This window comes from Anolis carolinensis, chromosome 1 (assembly GCF_035594765.1).
Source record: "Anolis carolinensis isolate JA03-04 chromosome 1, rAnoCar3.1.pri, whole genome shotgun sequence".
Lineage (NCBI taxonomy): Eukaryota > Metazoa > Chordata > Lepidosauria > Squamata > Dactyloidae > Anolis > Anolis carolinensis.
In genome coordinates this window covers 96,052,635-96,073,101 of record NC_085841.1, presented here as the reverse complement: position 1 = coordinate 96,073,101, position 20,467 = coordinate 96,052,635, and the positions used below count along the sequence as shown (strand labels likewise).

The following is a 20,467-nucleotide window of genomic DNA, read 5'->3' as shown; positions in this document are numbered from 1 at the left end:
AACTCTGATCAAATCATTATTCTCATCTTCTTCAATGTAAATGCACTTATTTATCCTTGTAATAAAAATAGAGTAAAATAATACATGTAATAATAATAATAATAAATACAGGAAAATAATACATGTAATAATAAATAGAGTAAAATAGTAAATGCAATAATAATAATAATAATATCAGAGTGAAATAATAAATGTATTAATAATAATAATAATAATAATAATAATAATAAAAATAGAGTCAAATAAATGTAATAGTAGCAACAATAATAGAGAAAAATAATAAATGTAATAATACCAATAATAATAGAGAAAAATAATAAATGTACCATATATTCTCGAGTATAAGCTGACCCAAATATAAGCCAACCAGGACTCTCACCCGAGTATAAGCCGAGGGGGACTTTTTCAGTCTTAAAAAGAGGGCTTAAAAACTAGGCTTATACTCAAGTATATACAGTGGTACTGCACAATTAAACAGAAATAACACTTTCAAACCAAGAACGGAATTTTGTAACATAGTGTAATAAGCGATCATACTCTCACGGGAAGAATTAACATCTAGAAATTTGGAGATAGAACGTGAAGCATCTGAAGAATCATGACCCTCACATGAACCCACACTTCAACAAAATATTATTAACAAAAGACCCTGCAATTATAAAGCCAACCCCTGCAAAAGCAAGAATAGCGCCTCACTAATTTCTGAACCTGATTTCAATCCTGCCCCCAAAATGCACAGCTATACTTTAGAACTTTCAATATAGGAAAAGATTTTTAATTTAATTTAATTTAATTTTCTTTTATTGTTAAAACAGGTAGACACCCTTATCATGATGTATAAAACCCACTGCCAGTGTGTCCTTGACAATGCAATTAATGGCAACTTTGAAGAGGTGAGGCTTCTTGATGTATATATATATATGTTTCTTACTGTAGGGAGGTATGGCTGGCATATCACTCAGAGCAGCATTCTTCTTATTGTTCCATAGATCCAGCATTTCTTGTTACATTTCTGGCAAGGAATGCCTGACCACCTTCTTCCCCTGCTTGAAAACCCTGTGATCATTGACATCTTCTGTGTTTGCGACTCTATACTATACAAGGTGTGTGGTATGTTTAAAATAATACATCTGATGAAGTTGACTATGGACCTCATCACATTGAGGCCAGGATTTGGCACACATTGTGGCTAATCCAGCAGGGCCCGGTGGGAGGCGAGGGAAATGCATTGCCCCACATCACCTGTCTTGCCCTTCACCTCACTCCACAGAGGAAAGTGTTGTGCCTGGCTTCTTCTGGTTGTTTCCTATGCAACATGGGAAGCCTCTTGTGTTGCCAGCACTGCCTATTGCGACACTTCAACTTCATTTGAGGAAGGGAGCCCCGCAAGAAGTAGATCAACATTGTGTGATGGGAGCCGGTGGGCTTCATACCTCAAGTGAAGTCAAAGTGCCATAGGATGGGCAACTTTGCCCATCTGATGAGGTTGTATGTATCTGGGAGATGGCATGGAGAGACTTGGAAATCCTGAAGTGTTTTACTTTCTGGGCAAATATCATTGTTCAGATAGGGAAGGATCATATAGGGAACTCCTAGAATGCCCTAGCCAAGCACAGCTGCTGACTGTGATCTTTGATCTGTAATTCCTTTAACCAAAAATGAAAGTTTTGTGGTCCTCTGGCCAAAGTGTATCATAGAATCACACAGAAGGACCTACCCTGTTTCCCAAAAATAAGACATCCTCTGAAAATAAGAGGTTTTGCTGAATTGCTAAATATAAGACCTCCCCCGAAAGTAAGACCTAGCAAAGTTTTTGTTTGGAAGCATGCCCGCCAAACGGAACACCAGAGCATACAGGATCGGTAAATGTACATACCATAGATTGTTGTATATGTAAATAATGGTAGTAACAAGAAATTCTTGATAGGATTCTGTTTGTCTAGTTATGCTGGTTTGTGGTGACAACTACTGTACAGTATTTAATAAATGTTCATTTTTTTGTTCAACAATAAATGTGAATTCATCTTCATGGAAAAATAAGACATCACCTGAAAATAAGACCTAGCACATCTTTGGGAGCAAAAATTAATATAAGACACTCATATTTTTGGGAAAACATGGTAGTGGTTCCTCAAGAGATTGTCCTCTCTCTGCCTCTGGTGGTAATTGACCATAGAATTGTGCTGGAGAGGTCTCCTGTGTGATCCTACACTATTCAAAACACTTCACATATAATTGAGACTGCATTCAACAAGTTCATAGACAAAGCATCAGCCATTAGAGTGATACTCATCTTCCTGTTCTTATATTCAAGGTTCTGACAGATGTCCTAATTCCTGCAACTATGCAAGAGATGCCAGAAAGGTAGGTAAATATCTGCATATGATGTTGTTATTCAGGGCATAAAGACAGACATTGTGATTATCAATAACTTAGAAAAATACTTCACCTAACAATATATATATATATATATATTAAAAAATTGCTCTTCTACACCTAAAGGTATGAGTAATTGTAATAACAAAAGGAACAGCTAGACAGCTAGCATTTTGTTATAGAATGCAATGTGGTTAATGTAGAAAATGGTTTAAATACTCAATTATTTTACAAGTTACAACTGCTTTTCAAGCCATAATTTTTTTTGCACAAAACTACAAACAGGAAAGCTGTGTATCAGGGCTGTGTAGACATTCAAAGAATTGAGCTGGGAAAATGTTCTGATTGTCCCAACCTACCCTGATGCCTTTGCTTTGGGTCCACTTCCTGTTACTTTATCCTTCCCTCGTCTCTCACTATTCTGTATCTATGGTCCTGCCACCTTTGCTTTGGCTCTACTTAGGATACGTCAAAAAGGGTTCTGACATAAAACAAGAAGAGCAGTCATGATCATTTGAAAGCAATTTTAAATATAATTTGTCAGTTACAGTACTTTTGTGAGCCCAAATTAAACTAAGTTTTTGATTAATAAGGTGGATGACAAGGATGACTGTGGTGGTGGTGGTGATGATTTCATTTGTATTTTTTTTTCCTCCTCAAGCAAGAGCAACCAGGTCTTGTTATGTACAGAGGAGTACTGTATATAAGGTTCTTATTGGTAAATCCTTCCATTTAGCTTGTAGTTCTGAATATCATCTCCGCCTTGCTGGTTTACATGCAGCACCAAAGCAATGGTTAGTCAGTTTCAGCAGTGCTAAATGCTAGATGGAAGTCAAATATGTATTCAGTTAAAGTCATCCCACCTCATAGCACTAATTAACTAAACAATGAATGCATGCAAATCCTTTCTGTACATTAGCATTTCCCAGAGGTTAAAATAGAATGTATTGGATATAAGCCAAAGTCAATTTGAAGGCATGTAACGGCCCCATGTACTCTGCCCTGTAATGAAGTTTAATACTGCAGTGTGGACTCATATAATGCAGGCCAACAATAAGATTAACTGCTAATCACATAAGTTGCATTGATTTCAATGGGTCTACTCTACCTCACCACAAAGGTTAGATTTAGCCTTTAGAACAGTGGTTCCCAACCTTTGGGCCTCTAGGTGTTTTGAACTTTAAGTTAAAGTCATCCCACCTCATAGCACTAATTAACTAAACAATGAATGCATGCAAATCCTTTCTGTACATTAGCATTTCCCAGAGGTTAAAATAGAATGTATTGGATATAAGCCAAAGTCAATTTGAAGGCATGTAACGGCCCCATGTACTCTGCCCTGTAATGAAGTTTAATACTGCAGTGTGGACTCATATAATGCAGGCCAACAATAAGATTAACTGCTAATCACATAAGTTGCATTGATTTCAATGGGTCTACTCTACCTCACCACAAAGGTTAGATTTAGCCTTTAGAACAGTGGTTCCCAACCTTTGGGCCTCTAGGTGTTTTGAACTTTATCTCCCAGAAATCCCAGCCAGTTTACCAGCTATAAGGAACTGTGGGAGCTGAAGTTCAAAACACTTGAAGGCCCAAAGGTTGAGAACCATTAATTAGAAGATCTTGGGTTCTTATTATATGGCTTGTCAGTAAAAATCAAACAATGAGGTCTAGCTTATCATATAGCTCAGTGGTCCTCAACCATTGGGCCCCCAGATGTTTTGGCCTTCAACTCCCAGACACCCTAACAGCTGGTAAACTGGGTGGAATTTCTGGGAGTTGTAGGCCAAAACATCTGGGGACCCACAGGTTGAGGACCACTGTTATAGATGAATTGGAATGCTTAAATGTTTTGTTGGCTTCATTGACCCTGAATGAGGGCATTTGTTTAATTTTTTTTTTACAATATGCACCCAATTTGCAAATTCCTTCAAAAATAGCATAGAAAGAATTTTACATTTAAAATATTTAAATTTAGGGATAAGTGAAGTTGACAGATTTGTCCATCTCTATTTGTGAGACAATCACAAGAGTCTAGGGTGTTGTTTGTTTATTCCCTTTCCTTTCAGTTTATTGGCTGATATTAGAAGTTTTGCTAAAAACTGGGAACACTGGATTGTTTCATCACTAGAAAATTTACCAGAAGATCTCACAACAAAGAAGCTACCAATTGCACGAAGATTTGTATCTTCTCTGAAGCGACAAACATCTTTTTTGCACTTAGCCCAGGTAAAGTTAGATTAAATACCATAAAATGGTATACCTTGGTAGTTATGCTTTCATAAAAGACTCAGGAAATTGTAATTGTTTCATATTCTCATTTGCAATTGTGGTGTTATTGTCATGCCCTGAAACCCACCTTAAAAGCTACCTAGTTGTCTTGAGGAATGGGAGTCTATGCCACAGGGTGCTGCAGAATGATGTCACCAGCCCCTGTGAGTGACACTTTGAGAATTAGAAGCAGGATCTGTCCCAATTTTTCATTGCAGTCCCACTTGCTGGTGAAAATGGGCTCTTTGTGTCATCCTGTTGTGCCCCACCCAGCAGCAGCAAAGATCTCTATGGCACTAGACCAGTGGTTCTCAACCTGGGGTCCCCAGATGTTTTTGGCCTTCAACTCCCAGAAATCCTAACAGCTGGTCAACTGGCTGGGATTTCTGGGAGTTGTAGGCCAAAAACATCTGGGGACCCCAGGTTGAGAACCATTGCACTAGACAATTGTCTGGTTTTGAAGATGGGTTTTAGAGGTCAGATGGGGAGCTAAACTATAGGTGGTTATTTGATTGATGCAGTATCTCAGCCTGTGTGCATAACTATATCAATTTAGTGACTGTGCCTTGGGGGTTGGTAAAATCGTATTCCTAGACATAATCTCTTTCAGAAGTAATACTACATGCTAAGAACCTAGCAATTAGTCTACCAGTATTCTCAGCTATGTTAAACAGAATGCTCATCTAAAGGGTTATTACTCAAACCATTTGAGATGCAGTTTGGTCAAAATGTAACTTGAAAAACTTACATTATCATTGTAGTGTTCTGCTTCGTATCGTAGTTGTCTGACATAGTTGTTACTTGTAGACAACTCTTTTCTTTTTAGTGTTCTCTCTGCCTTTTCCTTTATCTGCCTTATCTGTTTTCCCTGACATTAAAAAAAGTTGTTCATAGTTTTAAAAAAGTCATGGACCTTTTGATCTTTTACTCATTTTCAAGTTAGTGAAAAGACCGTCCCCTCGCCCTTTCCTGATTGCCTTTATACTATTTATGGGCCCTATCCAGAGTTCTGCACAGTTTCCTTCTCTGCATATGTACTTTATGTCCAAGTTTTTAAAAGTTTTGATGTGTTTTCTTTTGTTTTATATTTATTTTGTTACATTGTTTTAATTCATGGATTGTGTTTTAACCTATGCTGATGTTGGGCTCGTCCCCATGTAAGCCGCCCGAGTCTCTTCGGGGAGATGGAGGCAGGATATAAAAATAAAGTTGTTGTTGTTGTTGTTGTTGTTGTTGTTATTATTATTATCATGAGAGTACCTCTGTATTTATGGACATCATGAACGAACCATTATCTTCAATATCTATTTATGGACTTTCTCAGAGTAGACTGTCTTGGGAGATTTTTGCAAGAAACACGGTGTTGAACTTTAATGGACTTTTAGTCTGAATCAGCAGGACACAAAAAGCCCAGAATGGTTAAAATAGACAGATTTAACATCTGCTTCCAAATTCTCCAGCTCAGTTTTGTGTTTTCTGCTAGAGGGCTTACCTTGGGCTAATTTCATTCCATCCACAAAGTTAGCTGTCAATTTAGCATGAGCAGCCAGAACTTTTGTTATAATGCTGGTGTTCATTGCATTCCATATTTGTTTCAAAATACCAGTATCTAATTGGGTGAAAATTTTAAGAAACCCAGTACCCACTTTGTATAAAAGACCATTTTCTGAAACATAGTTTAAAAGGATATAACTATTATATCAGCCTTGCCCTTTGTGCCATCCCTGCCACCAATGACAATTTCAGTATATTTTCCCCTGGTGCCTTTTCACAGATTGCTCGACCAGCTCTTTTTGATCAACACATTGTGAATGCCATGGTTGCTGATATTGACAAAGTTGATCTCTACAGTATTGGGACTCAGGCATTGCTTGCAGTTTCTGGAAGCATGGACTCAGATGGGGAGAGCTACATTGAATGTAAGTTTGTGATTATGTTATAAAATATTACTGTTTTCTCACAGGCAGGGCATTTGGCCATCTTTGAAATACTTTAAAAACATTTAAGCTTTTGTCTCATGGTTTTTGTTCTATGACTGCAAAGATCAATTCAAATGTATATGCCAGGAAATATCCATTTGCATTTGAGTACAATTTCAAAGACAGACTTATATAGTTCTCTCTTGTATGGGAGAACAGATCTTATTCTGAAATTGTTTATTGTGGACTACTGAAGTATCATTTAATCAGTTGCTTCCCTCTTTTCTGTGCTGGAGCAGTGTATTGATCACTATTTCATTGTAGGTTGTACATTCCTTATCCAGAATTCCTAAATCCAAAAGATTCCTAAATCCAAAATTGCTCTCTGATGGTTCAATGTACAAGCTTTGTTTCATTCACCATATTATTAAAATATTGCAAAAATTATCTACAGGTTATGTCTATATGGTGTCCATGAAACATCAATGCATTTTTTTATTTAGACTTGGGTACCATCACCAAGATATCTCACCATGTAAATATACAGAAATATAGGTGTTCCAAGATCTGGGAGGGGGGGGGGACGATATCCAAAGCACTTCTGGTCCAAAGCATTTCAGAAAAGGGATACTCAACCCTTGCATGAACGCATGGCTGTCTAATATGAAAATGAACGTAGAAGCACCTTATTTCATGGAGATGAATGTATTGAGTATACAAATATTTGCTCATGGAATTCTCACATACTAGAATGAAAAATCCAAAAGAAAATCTCCCCTTCTGAGTGAAATATTTTTTGCACTTTTTTGGATGATTTGTTTGCACAAACATTTCATTTACACCCACACCCACACACAAAATAGCCTAGATCTTTTGTTCATCCCAGTAAACCTACTGAATCAGTTTGATTTACTTATGTGTTAGCTTTCCATTAAATAAATGATTCCATTGGAAAACCATTGAGAGCCATTGTTTTGCATCAAAATCTTTTTTGGACAAAAACAATGTTTTTGTTTCTTTTGTGCTGGGGGACGGGGGAGAGTTTTGCAAACATAATTTGTTTTGCAAACAAATGTTCAGAAACAAACCGCACATTACAAATTATTTGATCATGATGATGATGATTATTATTCCACTGAATATAACTAACCTTAATAGAGTGAACAAATGAATGGATACATATCTTACTATTCCAAGTACCATTTTGCCAGAAAACCATGTAATTTTTGAGGGCTATACCTAATTACTGACTTATTCTGTGCAAATTTTGAATGTGATTATTTTGTACAGAAAATAGTATTGCCTGTGCAGGAAGATAGCACTTCCTGAATGGAAATTAATATTGTGATTCAGAAAATGCTGCTTTCTACATCCCCAGTTACAGCATTTTCTACAAAGTTATTAATATTTTGGTGTTAAAGTATTATTTTTCCATGCAGAATATACTATTTCTTGATAAATGTACAACAACCATGTGCAAATTTTGAACAGAATTAGTCTTGAACTACAAAGATTCTTATCAGGGTTTCTCAATACCCAACACCCCCCCCCCCCCATTTTTTCTACCTTTTCCAAATGCTTTAGAGCAGGCTTGTCCAACCTATGGCCTATGGACCATAAGTGGCCTAGGTTGCCTATGAATGTTTCCCAATGCAAAACCATAAACTTAGTTAAAACATTATGAGGTTTGGATTAGGGGGTTGTAAGTTTATTGTGTGGTTTTCAAGCATGAATTTAGTAGATGACAACAGAATGTAGTGGAATAATCAGAGAAGGTTACATCTACAAATATTAGGGTATTATCTGCAATTCACATTATAATTGCAAACAGTTCAACCAGAAGATCTGCTTTGGTCGTTTTAAAAGACCCTCTGAATAAATTGGTGTATTATTACGATTATTATGCCAGAACTTTGTTTTTGCTTTTCTGTGGTGGTAAATATCATGAAAATTATGCACGTATCTTTTTCTTGGTTGTTATTTATCCATTATCATTATTTTTAGTGTATATTATGTGCAACCTAAGACAATTATTCCACTGTGGTCCAGGGAGACCAAAAGGTTTGGACACCCCTGATTTAGAGTGTTCTTTCTATCTTAGGCTGGCTTGATGATCTTGGGGAAACTCTGCATGGTCCTGTCTTCTCTTATCCACCACTTCCTGCCTGCAGCTACTCTAATTCTTTCTTTCCTTTCCTTTCCATGCTACAAAACTAACAATAATTGGTGAGTGCCTTTCTCTCTTATTCAGAGTAGAATGCAACTACATGTTTTCCTTTTTACATGGTAGATGACTCTATTACAGTGTTTCAAGAACTGAAAGACCTTTTAAAGAAGAATGCCACTGTGGAGTCATTTATTGAATGGCTGGATACTGTGGTTGAGCAAAGGGTTATCAAGGTAAGTCTCATCAATTCTGTGTGAATGGAACTCAAATGGTTCCTGATTAAGTGTGTTTTCAGACTGATTGAATGAGTTCCCCCATATGATCAGCACCCTTTCTCCTAGTAGAATCTGCCCACCCTGATTGAACCCACCCTCTTAAATCAATGTGAGTGAGCCTACTCGTATATTTTAGTTAAGTAGGTGAATATGTCTCAAAAGAGATTTTGCAGAATCATAGTCTTTTAAAGTCTTCTTTTTTGTATCGTACCTGTCCTACGCGGGTTACAACATAACTAAAAACACATAGTCAACATATAAAACACACATTTTAAAGCATATTTCTATAAAATACATATATTAAAATACACAGAACAAATATAAAATATAGTGAACACAAGACACGAGTTCAAAATTCATGATTAAAACTGACTGGATAGGCCTATAAGAAGAGATAGGTCTTCAAATGTGTTTTACATTCTGACAGCTCATTGAGCTATCAGATCTTTTCCAGAAAGTTGTTTCACTGCCTTGGAGTGGCCAGAGACACAGAGTCTAGACCAGATGTCTAGCAAACCTAGATGTCAGGGAATGTAAAGGATAGTAATGGCTCTCACAAGCAGAGTAATGAAGCTGGAAAGAGAGAAACAGTCCCACCCCTTCCTCCTACCTTTTCTCACCTGTCTTAATTCAATAGTTGTTGAGTTTTTCCATAACACTTGTACATGATACATTTTCCATGCTATCTGTACTGTGAAACTAAGTAATTATGGTGCAACATCCTGAGGTATAGGGACCTATTGAAATCACAATGTCCTGGTTAAGATCACAATTTCCTGGATAAGATGTTATGAGAAATTGTGGTTTAACTAACTGTGGAAGCATTGATCCATTGGGGATTGATGCTGATGGAAGAAGTTCTAAAAGTAGATCCATGAGGAGGTGATTTCTTGTCCTACTCATTGGCTGAGATGTTATGTTACTCACCATAGCATGTCCCACAGGTAGAACTTTGCTGTGGCTCCATCTCCTACTCTAAGATTTATAGTTCTGATATGATACCAGCCCCCTCCCCCCCCCCCCCCCCGGGCAAATAAATAGCAATTCCATGGCTAGTGGGATCAGAGAAGTTTCTGGCTATACCCCAATAGCCAGAGGCAGGCTAATGACATCTTCCACTGAGATCCATCAGATTTAGGATATGATGTCATCAGTGTGCATCTGATTGTGAGACACAACCAGATGCTTTGCACTAATCACAGAATGGCCGTTGGGGGGCACTGCACCAAAACCATGTATCTTGGGAAGGCTATGGAATTTTGCAGAGATGGAAGAGAATTCCAGTCTTTGCAACAATAACAGCAACAATAACAAAAAAAACATACACAAGCATAAGATAGTAAGTACGTAAGTAAATTTATTTATATACCCCGCCTCCATCTCCCCACAGGGACTCGAGGTGACTAACATTAAATCACATTAAAACAGAATAAAATACATACATAAAACACATCATCAATGAATAATATTTTAAAAAGTAAAAATACAGTATAAACAATAACATAGTCATGAAATAAGTAAGATGAACTCACACTTAGGTGTGTCACTATCAGGATGCTAACTAGTGGCTTCACATCCACAAAAGAATGTTTTCTTTATCTTACGTGAAACTGTACTCTGGAAGTTTTCTCAGCATTTCAAATCACAGGAGCTGAATTGTACTGGAAAATCCTCTAATTGAATTCATTTTCTGTCAGTGCTATGCAGTTGGAACTTGACCCATGGATGGGGTTGCCTCATTAGATATCAGATAGTATTCCTGTAATTTTAATCCTGAACAGATCATGGAGCAATACAATGTATGATAGTCCACTGTCTAGTTGGATACACAAAGATGCCTGACTTCTCTTACCTTCCAAACTTCCACTTTCAGCCACAGTCATTTTCTTCAAACACAGCTCTTGCTTCACTGGTGGAGGACAGAAAAAGAGCCATGGAAACATCAGCAACATGAGCAGAGTTGAGTGTACACACACACACACACACACACACCATACTCCTCCCAATTGCACTACGGAGGCAAGAATCATGTTGGAAGGGGCAGCTGTGGCTGAATGTTAGGATTTGGAAGGCGAGGGAGAAAAGGTACCTTTGTCTGACTTGGCAGAGTTTAACAATACCTCACCTTGCATCACAATCTGTTCAGGATTAAGTTACAAAAGCCCTATTCTGTACCCTACCTGGCAACCCTAACCCTAGAAAGAAAATGATAAAAGAAGCAGAGCCTATTCTTTGTCCAGTTTATGGAAATGGATTAGTAGTGTAAAATGTTATACTTTGTAGCATGAAGTACTTCATCATGAGAACTTCACTTCAGAATTCAAATCCATCCTTCTCCTATGATTTCACTATTCAATGGGTAGATGAGTCCTCATCTTCATGTAACAATTGCAGTATCACAGAGTGAAATTATATTCCCAGTTCTGTTTTGCTTAACTAATCTTTTGATAATCACTATTAAAGAGAGGAAGCAGGGCAGGGGAGAATTGCCCACCATCCAGCATCTGTTACAGAACATTGTTCTAGGGCAAACAGGTATAGTTTCCAGTGTTTTCCTCCCACGTCTGGGGGAAAATGCTGAACAATTTACTATATGTATCAAGATTAGCTGAGTGAGTGGTAATGATTTACAGAACACGTAATCCTTCCCTCGCCTGTTACCTTCTGTTCAGTTAAAAGATCACAGCCTTCTCTCACACCAAATGGCTTCCTTTTGTTTGCCATTTGAGGAAGCGGCAGACTTTAATGCTGCTACTGAGCCTGGATAGGTGAGGCAGAGTTAGGATATGACTGAACAGAGAAACACACTCCAACAGCTTGAAAATATCCCTACCCCAACTCCAAAATCTGAAAGATAGGCCTTGATTTTGCATTTTATATAAGGGACACCATTTTGCTTTGTATAAAATAGGACTTGGACATCCATGGATTTTATTATCCATGGGGGTGAGGGTCATGGAACCAAACTTCATTGGATTCCATGAGTCTACTGCATGTGTGATCAGATTCATTTAGAAATTGTTGTCATGTTTCTGCAACTGCTCCTCTAGCAGTCCAAATTGCATCACCCCGGTAAATGTGATGATCCTCAGTCTGTAATTAAAATTGTACAGGATCCTGTTTTGAGCATTATCAAAGGCCTTCATTGAATGGGTTAAACTGTAGCCTGCATGTTTGTGATCTGTATACTACAGTGGTTCTCAACCTTTGAGTCCCCAGGTGTTTTGGCCTACAACTCCCAGAAATCCCAGCCAGTTTACCAGCTTTTAGGGTTTCTGGGAGTTGAAGGCCAAAACATCTGGAGACCCACTGGTTGAGAACCACTGTATACAAATTAAAAGTGGTTTATGTTGAAGCCAGTTGTCATTTCATATAAATCCCATAAACTGGAGTCTTTTGGTGCCATATGCTCTAGCTTTTTACACTCTCTCCAGACCTGTCATCATTCCAGGCCCCATGGAGCTGCTCCTACTGAGAAACAGGATGCAATTGGCTCCCATCTTCCTTCAGTTCACAAACAAAAGAAGCAGAAGCATAATGTCATCAGCATTTCTCTCCAAGGGTGCATCTGCACTGTAGAAGAAATGCAGTTTGGCACCACTATAACTGACTCAATGCTATGGAATCATAGGAGTTGTAATTTGGTGAGTACTATTTTGGTAGACAAAGAACGTTTTAAAACTACAACTTCAATGAATCCATAGCATTGTGCCATAGCTGTTAAAGTAGTGTCAAATGTCATTCTTTCTAGAGAGCAGATCCACCCCAGTAGACAAGACCCACTGCCCAGCCACCTCCTTCCAGCTTACACAACTTTTAGTGGCTATATCAGCAACTGCATAGGAATTGGCTGCTACCAATGGGAAGAGTCACAAATCTGTACGTGTGGAACACTTAAAGCATATCAAAGGTTTAGATAAAAGTTTTTTGGGAGAACTGGACTTTATAAATGCGGTGTGGTGATAGATATCATTCCTATGTCTCTGCTAAGTGTGGATCATGCCTTAATCCCCCCTCCTTTTCTCCTTTGTTTTTCTTTAGGCAAGCAAACAGAATGGCCGATCACTAAAGAAGAGGGCACAAGACTTTCTTCTCAAATGGAGCTTTTTTGGAGCTCGTGTTATGCACAATCTCACTCTGAACAATGCATCAAGCTTTGGTATCTGATTTTATCTGCCTTCTTTCTCTCCGTACATTATGTGTAATTGTTATGTTGGATTCAGGATGGCCTTGGGTCAAATTAAACCCTTTTCTTTCTAGATACCATCTCGTTCTAAATTAATTTATTTAGTTTTAATGGAAATGTAATCAGTCATTTTAGGAAATTAGACCTTACCTGTGTTGAATCAAATTTTCATAGCAATTTTATAAGAGTATTTTTATTCCATAGATATAAAAGAACAGCATGCTTGGTGTTAAATATAAGGGGAACTTAAACACAGGAAACCCAGACTCCTTCTAGGGAGGCTTCAGCTTTTTCTGACTCATTATACTCTTCAAGTATAAAACCTATCTCACTTTCATCAGTGTTGTACTTTGATGTCATTAGTGGTCAAATAACCTGCAGGACAGTAAACATATTGAGCTAGGCGGGCCAGTGCAAAGCAAGATTAGAGGGAGAAGTTAAGCACTGCTCCTTGTTGGTCTTAGCAGGTCACTGAAAGTCCAACAATTATTTGTTTGTTTCACTTGCTCCTTGTAAAGTGTTGAGAGATGGTCATCAAGATAACGTCCAGGGCATGCATATGCTCTCTTACATACACACTCTCTTTCTCTCCACTTTTCTTTCTTTGCAAGGTTCATTTCATGTAATCCGCATGCTTTTAGATGAATATATCTTGCTTGCCATGGAGACCCAATTCAACAATGACAAAGAACAAGAACTCCAGAACTTATTGGACAAATATATGAAGAATCTGGGTAATTAATATTGGTCACTGGAAATCTTTAGAATATGGAAGCATAATTGCCCTTACTAGATAGAGATATAGTTTATGCACAGATAGCCAAGCTGGCATCTTGTTTGGGACAAGAAGTTAGGTTTGACTGAAATTAAATTCCCATTCCTAATACTGTCATATTGATTTGATTTTAAATTTTGTCCATTTCACCCACAGGTGTTGTGATAAATAGAAATGTATTATGTCTGGAATTTCAAATTTCTTAATGATCTATGTGGTAACCAGTTCTGAATAAACATGATTAGGATTATATACTATTCAAATTAAATTAGATGACACTCCCCTCCTCACAAATCTATTATTTCATCTTAGATCCAAATTAATATCCTTACAAATATCTTATAAGAGTCCTTCCAGACAGGCCATACACCCCAAGATCTGATCCCAGGTTTTCTGTTTATCCAGATTATCTGGCATTGGGGACTCATACAATCTAGATTAAAGCAGAAAACCTGGGATCACATCCTGGGATATAGGGCCTGTCTGGAAGGGCATCAAGAGGTCTTTTTTCACAGATGAAACTAAGGCTTTGGTTTTTGGAAAGTCTTCATAAAAAGGTTTTCCAACATTGGTTTTAAAAACAGCACCAGGAGGTAACATGTTTCCCTGAAAATAAGACAGTTTCTTATATTAATTTTTGCTCCCAAAGATGCTCTGGGTCTTATTTTCAGGGGATGTCTTATTTTTCCATGAAGAAGAATTCACATTTATTGTTGAACAAAAAATGAACATTTATTATATACTGTACAGTAGTTGTCATCAGAAACCAGCATAACCAGCCAAACTGTGAATCCTATCAAGAATTTCTTGTTACTACCATTATTTCCATGTACAACACTCTATGGTATCTACATTTACCAATTCTGCATGCTCTGGTGTTCTGTTTGGCAGGCGCCAGGCATGCTTCCAAACAAAACCTTTGCTAGGTCTTACTTTCAGGGGAGGCCTTATATTTAGCAATTCAGCAAAACTTCTACTAGGTCTTATTTTCTGGGGATGTCTTATTTTAGGGGAAACAGGGTAGTACAGGCATAGTGAACAAGAAATGGTATCTGTAGAAGAAATCCTAACAGGTGAAAATGAAGAGGGTAGTCCCTTAGGTTATGCAGAATATGAATTATTTTAGGCTTGACAGACCAAAATGTCACTAGCTGATCGAAAGTAAATATGGTGAAACTTGAAGAAATACTAAATGTTTTTTAAAACAGTACTTTTAATAGATCTCAGCCATCAAATAGCAAGCATAATGGTTTGAATATTGGGCTGCAAGGGTTGTTGGTGCCTTCAAGTAATTATGGTGATCCTCAGATGAATTTATCACGGGGTTCTCTTGGCAAGATTTGCCTTCTTCTAAGGCTCAGAAAGTGTGAATTACCTAGTGCTACCTGGTGGGTTTCCATGAACAAGTGGAGAATTGAACTTTGGTTTCCATGCTGACTACAGAAAATCAGGGTTCAGATCCCACACAGCCATGGACACCTTGAGCAAGTCACGCTCTCTCAATACCACAAGCAAAGGCACGTGTACTCCAAATAAACCTTGCCAAGATAACGCTAGGGTCAACCTAAGTGTTTGAGTCATCTTTCAGGAACATGATATAACAACAAATCAGACGCGATGACTTTGTTTTTAAGAAATCTAGCTATTTTGTATTGTTTTTTTATCCCTGTTACCATTGTGTTTGATTATTGGACATAATCCCTTAGCATATAGCTCAGGAAACGCAAATGTTTTGTACTATGACTCCCATCAGTCTTGGCCAGCATAGCTGAGAGTTGCAAATCATGAACATCTAAGGGGCAGCACTTCATCCACCCCTGCCCTATGATGATATACATAAGCTTCAAGTACACGTGGGGCTGAAACATCTCTCTCAGAAAAAATCCCTGTTGTAGCTTCCCACATTGCACTAAATCACAGATATAATTTTTCTTTAAACACTCAACTGATTTAGTAATAGTTGCCACTCAGACAGCCTGTTATTGAGTTTTCCATTCCACTATGCACATGAAATCTATCTGTTAAGTTCTCTTTTATATACGGTACCACTAATCTTTTCTTTTTCCCAGATGCCAGTAAAGCTGCTTTTACAGCATCTCCTAGCTCTTGTTTCCTGGCCAACCGCAACAAGGCTGGTACAATTTCTAATGATGCTTCAGTGAAAAATGAATGCCTTTTGGAGCAAACCTACTTCCCTGTGTCAACCAGCCAACTCAGTGGCATATCTTCTAGTCTGAACCCCTTTGCCATAGGGAACAATGAGAATATGCAGCTGACAGGTAGGAAACAAATTGATCCCCACCTCTCTTTTTTTGCTTTTCTATCTTTCTTTTTCTGACAGTATTACTGAAAGGAACATGAATCTCCATGGCTGTTTTCTTTTTTATACATTGTGAAAAATGTCTGTACATCAAATCAAACCCTCCTACTAAATCCTCCAACTCACTCCCTCTTTGTTTCTCCAGGTCAAGTGGATCATTCTCATAGTGCTGAACATCTCATGACTCCACCCATTTCTCCTGCCATGGTCAGTCGAGGAAGTGTGATCAACCAGGGACCCATGGCTGGCAGGCCTCCAAGTGTGGGCCCACCACTGCCTACACATTCCCACTGCTCCTCATATTCGGAACCCCTTTATCAGACACACGTGCCACAAACTAACCAAAACTTCTATGGTGTTGGTTATTCAGCCATGTTCAGACCCCAGGTGCATTCATCCTCTGGAGCCTATCAACAGCATAGGGTGGAGCCCAGCCACTTGACAGCCACGAATGAGCAACAACGCTTCTCCAGAGACTACTTCAGCAGTAGCTGTGCAGTGTCTCCCTACAGTACCAGGTCACCTTCTCAGTATGGATCCTCTTCAAGTGTGCAGGACACACACAGCGTGCAGTACTTGAACAGTGGGGGCTACAATTTTATGAACAATTCTGCAACCAATTCTTGTCAGGCCTCATCATATTCCTCAACTGCTTCCAATGGTATTAAATTCTTACAGAAATTGATTTTATTTTACTCCATCGGAATTTCCTGCTTCATGTTCCAGAAATTGGCTGTTCATTTTTCTAAAATGCCTTCCAGAAAGGCTAATGATATTAATTTACTGTAACATCACCCTCAGGTGGAGGCAGCACTTTTATATACCAACACAATAATTATAAGATTTTACACATAAAAGTCTACTTTGCACAGGTTGAGTATTTCTTATCCAAAATGCTTGGGACCAGAAGTGTTTTGGATTTTGGATTTTTTAAGATTTTGGAATAACTGTATTTTCATATACCTACGTAATGAGATTTCTTGGAAATGAGACCCAGATCTATACATGAAATTCATTTTTGTTTTGTATACACCTTTTACACATAACCTGAAGACAGTTTTATATAATATTTTAAGTAATATTTAAGTGGACCATGCCACAAGACCTCTACTCAGATACCTAAACTTTAGAGACACATTTAGGGTGGTAAATGTGTCCCACAAATGTCTTACTATGATAGACTTGCATACAATCAAATGAATCCAGTTCACTGTATAAAAGACCAATGTTTGTTTGTTTATTTAATACTCTGCTTTTCTCTGCAAGGTAGTTATAGTGGCTTATAAAAAAAATGCAAGCATGCAGATCACAAACAATGGAAAGCCCACTGATTTCCATGAACTCATATTTTAAAAATAGGTCCTAGAATTCATTCTTTCTTTGGTTTTCAGGAATCAAGAAATAATTATTTAGGTATCTTCTCATGTAACAGTTACATATGATCAATTGCTGTGCTTTCAGAAATATTTTATAGGAAAAAATAGCTTCCCAATAAAAGTAACCTTTTCATTTTAAGGAGTGTTTTGGTAGGTTTTGCAAAAATATGTACAATGGGAACAAAACTTGGAAAAAGCAACACTCCCTAACCATTTACTTTAGGTAAAAAATAGCCAATTGTGGCCAATGGATTTTGCTGTCCACAATTCATTGAGAGGGATACAAACCAGGTGAAGAAAAGTATGACAATGTTTCTACTTTTAGTTTGGCCAGCATCACTTACAGATTTCCATCCACTTGTTGGTGTGCCCCTCTCTGCCCCATATATCCAGTATTCCTTTTTGCTCTTACAAAGAGTTGAGATTTCATTAGTAACTAAGCTGTACTCTTGCCAGAAGCAAGAGGTCTATCTCAAGGTTTAATTTTTTCCATTGATGGGACACCCTTTACTACATAGGACTTCAAATTAAACACAGAAGCTGAATCTCTTCTTGCATAAACTGGTTTCTCTGGTACAAAAAGAAGGGCTCTGTTGTAATAGTTCAGTTGTCATAAACCACTGGGCTGTTCCTTCACAAGATCATACTCAAAGCATCAGCATTGATTGTATGCACCCAACATGGTGGTTGAACAGTTTCAAGTTGAATAATTTAGGAGTAGTTGTCCTGCAGAGTTGCAGATCCTCTGAGCATAATGATCATTTCTACATTATCTGCTGATATTAATGCTTATTTATTTATTGTCAAATTCACATCAACAGGTTTCTATGGAAACAATATAAACTATTCTGAATCCCACAGACTTGGACCTATGGTAGATCAGCATGTTTCTGTTATCAGCAGCATAAGCAGCATCCGACCCCTGCCTCCATACAGTGACATTCATGATCCACTCAGCATCTTAGAGGATACTGGAAGGAAACAGGGAACACCCTATTACTCAGATGCCTCCATAGCATGCCGAAACCATATCAGTAAGTAAATCATATAGTAGCGTCAGAGAATAAACTAAGACTGGGGGATAAATGAGATGAGTGGAACCAGGAATTTAAAGAATTCTTAAGAATTTTCCTATCTTCAACAAGGTTGTTTATCTTGCTATTTGAGACACCTCATTGAAAACACTGGTATAAAACTTTTTATATTTCAGTATTTTCTACAGAATTAATTTTCACACACACTGTTTTTTATTAAAAGTTTGTTTCAGTATAAGATGCACGTTTTTCTACAGAAAAAATGTTGATACAAAAAAAACATTTTTCATAAAACATCCTGAAGGTATGAAGGTTTACAATTCATACTTGCATAATAATTATTCATTCCTGCAGATAAGAATGTGATAACCACTAGGGGAGGCAGATTCTCCACCCCTCCGCTAAGGCTTCCACAGACCAGATGATGTCAGGAATTCTAGCCATATCCCTGATATCACTGGATTCCCATTTTGCAATTTAATATCAGAAGGAGGAAGGTGGGATTGTGCATGGCTCTCCAGCACTTTGTGGTGCCACCTGACAGTCAAACTGACTTAGAATCTTAGAACTATAGAATCATAGAGTTGGTAGAGTCCACATGGGCCATTTAGTCCAACCTCCTTGGAAAAGCACAATCAAAGTACCCCAGACAGATGGCCATCCAGCCTTTGGTTAAAAACTTCCAAGGAAAGAGCTGCCACAAACCTCCGAAGCAGAGTTCCACTGCTGAATAGCTCTTATAGTCAGGAAGTTTTTCCTAATGTTCATGTGGAATCTCCTTTCCTGTAACTTGAACCCATTGCTCTGAGTCTTAGTTTCCAGGGCAGCAGAAAACAAGCCTGCTCCCTCTTCCTTAGGACATCCTTTCACATATTTATACATAGTTATCATGTCTCCTCTCAACCTTCTCTTCTGCAGGCTAAACATACCCAATTTTTTAAGACGCTCCTCATAGGGCATGATCTCCTGACCTTGGATCATTTTAGTTGTCCTCCTCTGGACACCTTTCAGCTTGTCAGTATTTCTTTTAAACTGTGGTACCCAGAATTGGACACAGTATTCCAGTATTCCAGACTTTGGTCCTTCAACCTCTTTTTCACCCATAAAAATTGAGAAGGAACAAAGCATTGTTAGCTAAGATTTCCAGGAAAGGAATCTCCACTTCCTCAGTGGACCAGATGGCTGTGGGCCAGAGGTTCCATTTCTTTGTTATAAATTATCAAATTGGAGTTGCCTTCTCACCTTTCTATCTGTGCATAGTTGGTAAGGCAGTAGTGAAAACAGCCTCAGGCCATTAGCCAAAGGTTTTCACATTTACCACTGCTACACACATAGGACTTGTGTACACAGTTGTAAATCCTGTGTCTAGGGTTCTACAAAGTGTTAGGAATATGCAGATGTATATACATATTTTCTGTTCTCATCTTTAGTTTAATGCTATAGATTAGATATGGAGTGAGAAGAGAGTTAAAGGTCAGAAGCAGAGCCAAGGGAACAGTCTTGTTCTCCTTCTACATGTTCATTCTCAATACATTTGTCTTTCATGAACAACCAAATATAAAGATATTCAAATTAAGCTCTAAAATGGAATTGAAACCTAGCTGCAAAAGTTAAAGACCTCAACATTTGATTAATTGAAATATCAATTTCGTTGGCCAATTAATTACTTCAGTGAGTCCTATGCATTTGGGTCTTATGAGTTTTATCTCAAATTGACAACTTGGGCGGATAACAGACTCACTATTCAAAATTAAACATAACTAATATC

General features: G+C 37.9%; 1 protein-coding gene across 1 annotated transcript in view; it reads left to right on the top strand.

Annotated features, from left to right (window-relative positions):
• The window catches only part of rfx6 (regulatory factor X6), a 52,172-nt gene that overhangs the window by 29,310 nt on the left and 2,395 nt on the right, over window positions 1-20,467 (top strand). Inside the window, exons 8-18 of the mRNA XM_008120413.3 lie at window positions 816-893; window positions 990-1,103; window positions 2,315-2,364; window positions 4,446-4,605; window positions 6,422-6,566; window positions 8,857-8,966; window positions 13,050-13,167; window positions 13,806-13,928; window positions 16,039-16,248; window positions 16,435-16,950; window positions 18,487-18,699. Of these exons, the coding sequence (XP_008118620.2) occupies window positions 816-893; window positions 990-1,103; window positions 2,315-2,364; window positions 4,446-4,605; window positions 6,422-6,566; window positions 8,857-8,966; window positions 13,050-13,167; window positions 13,806-13,928; window positions 16,039-16,248; window positions 16,435-16,950; window positions 18,487-18,699 (1,837 nt within the window). The remainder of the gene's footprint in view (window positions 1-815; window positions 894-989; window positions 1,104-2,314; window positions 2,365-4,445; window positions 4,606-6,421; window positions 6,567-8,856; window positions 8,967-13,049; window positions 13,168-13,805; window positions 13,929-16,038; window positions 16,249-16,434; window positions 16,951-18,486; window positions 18,700-20,467) is intronic.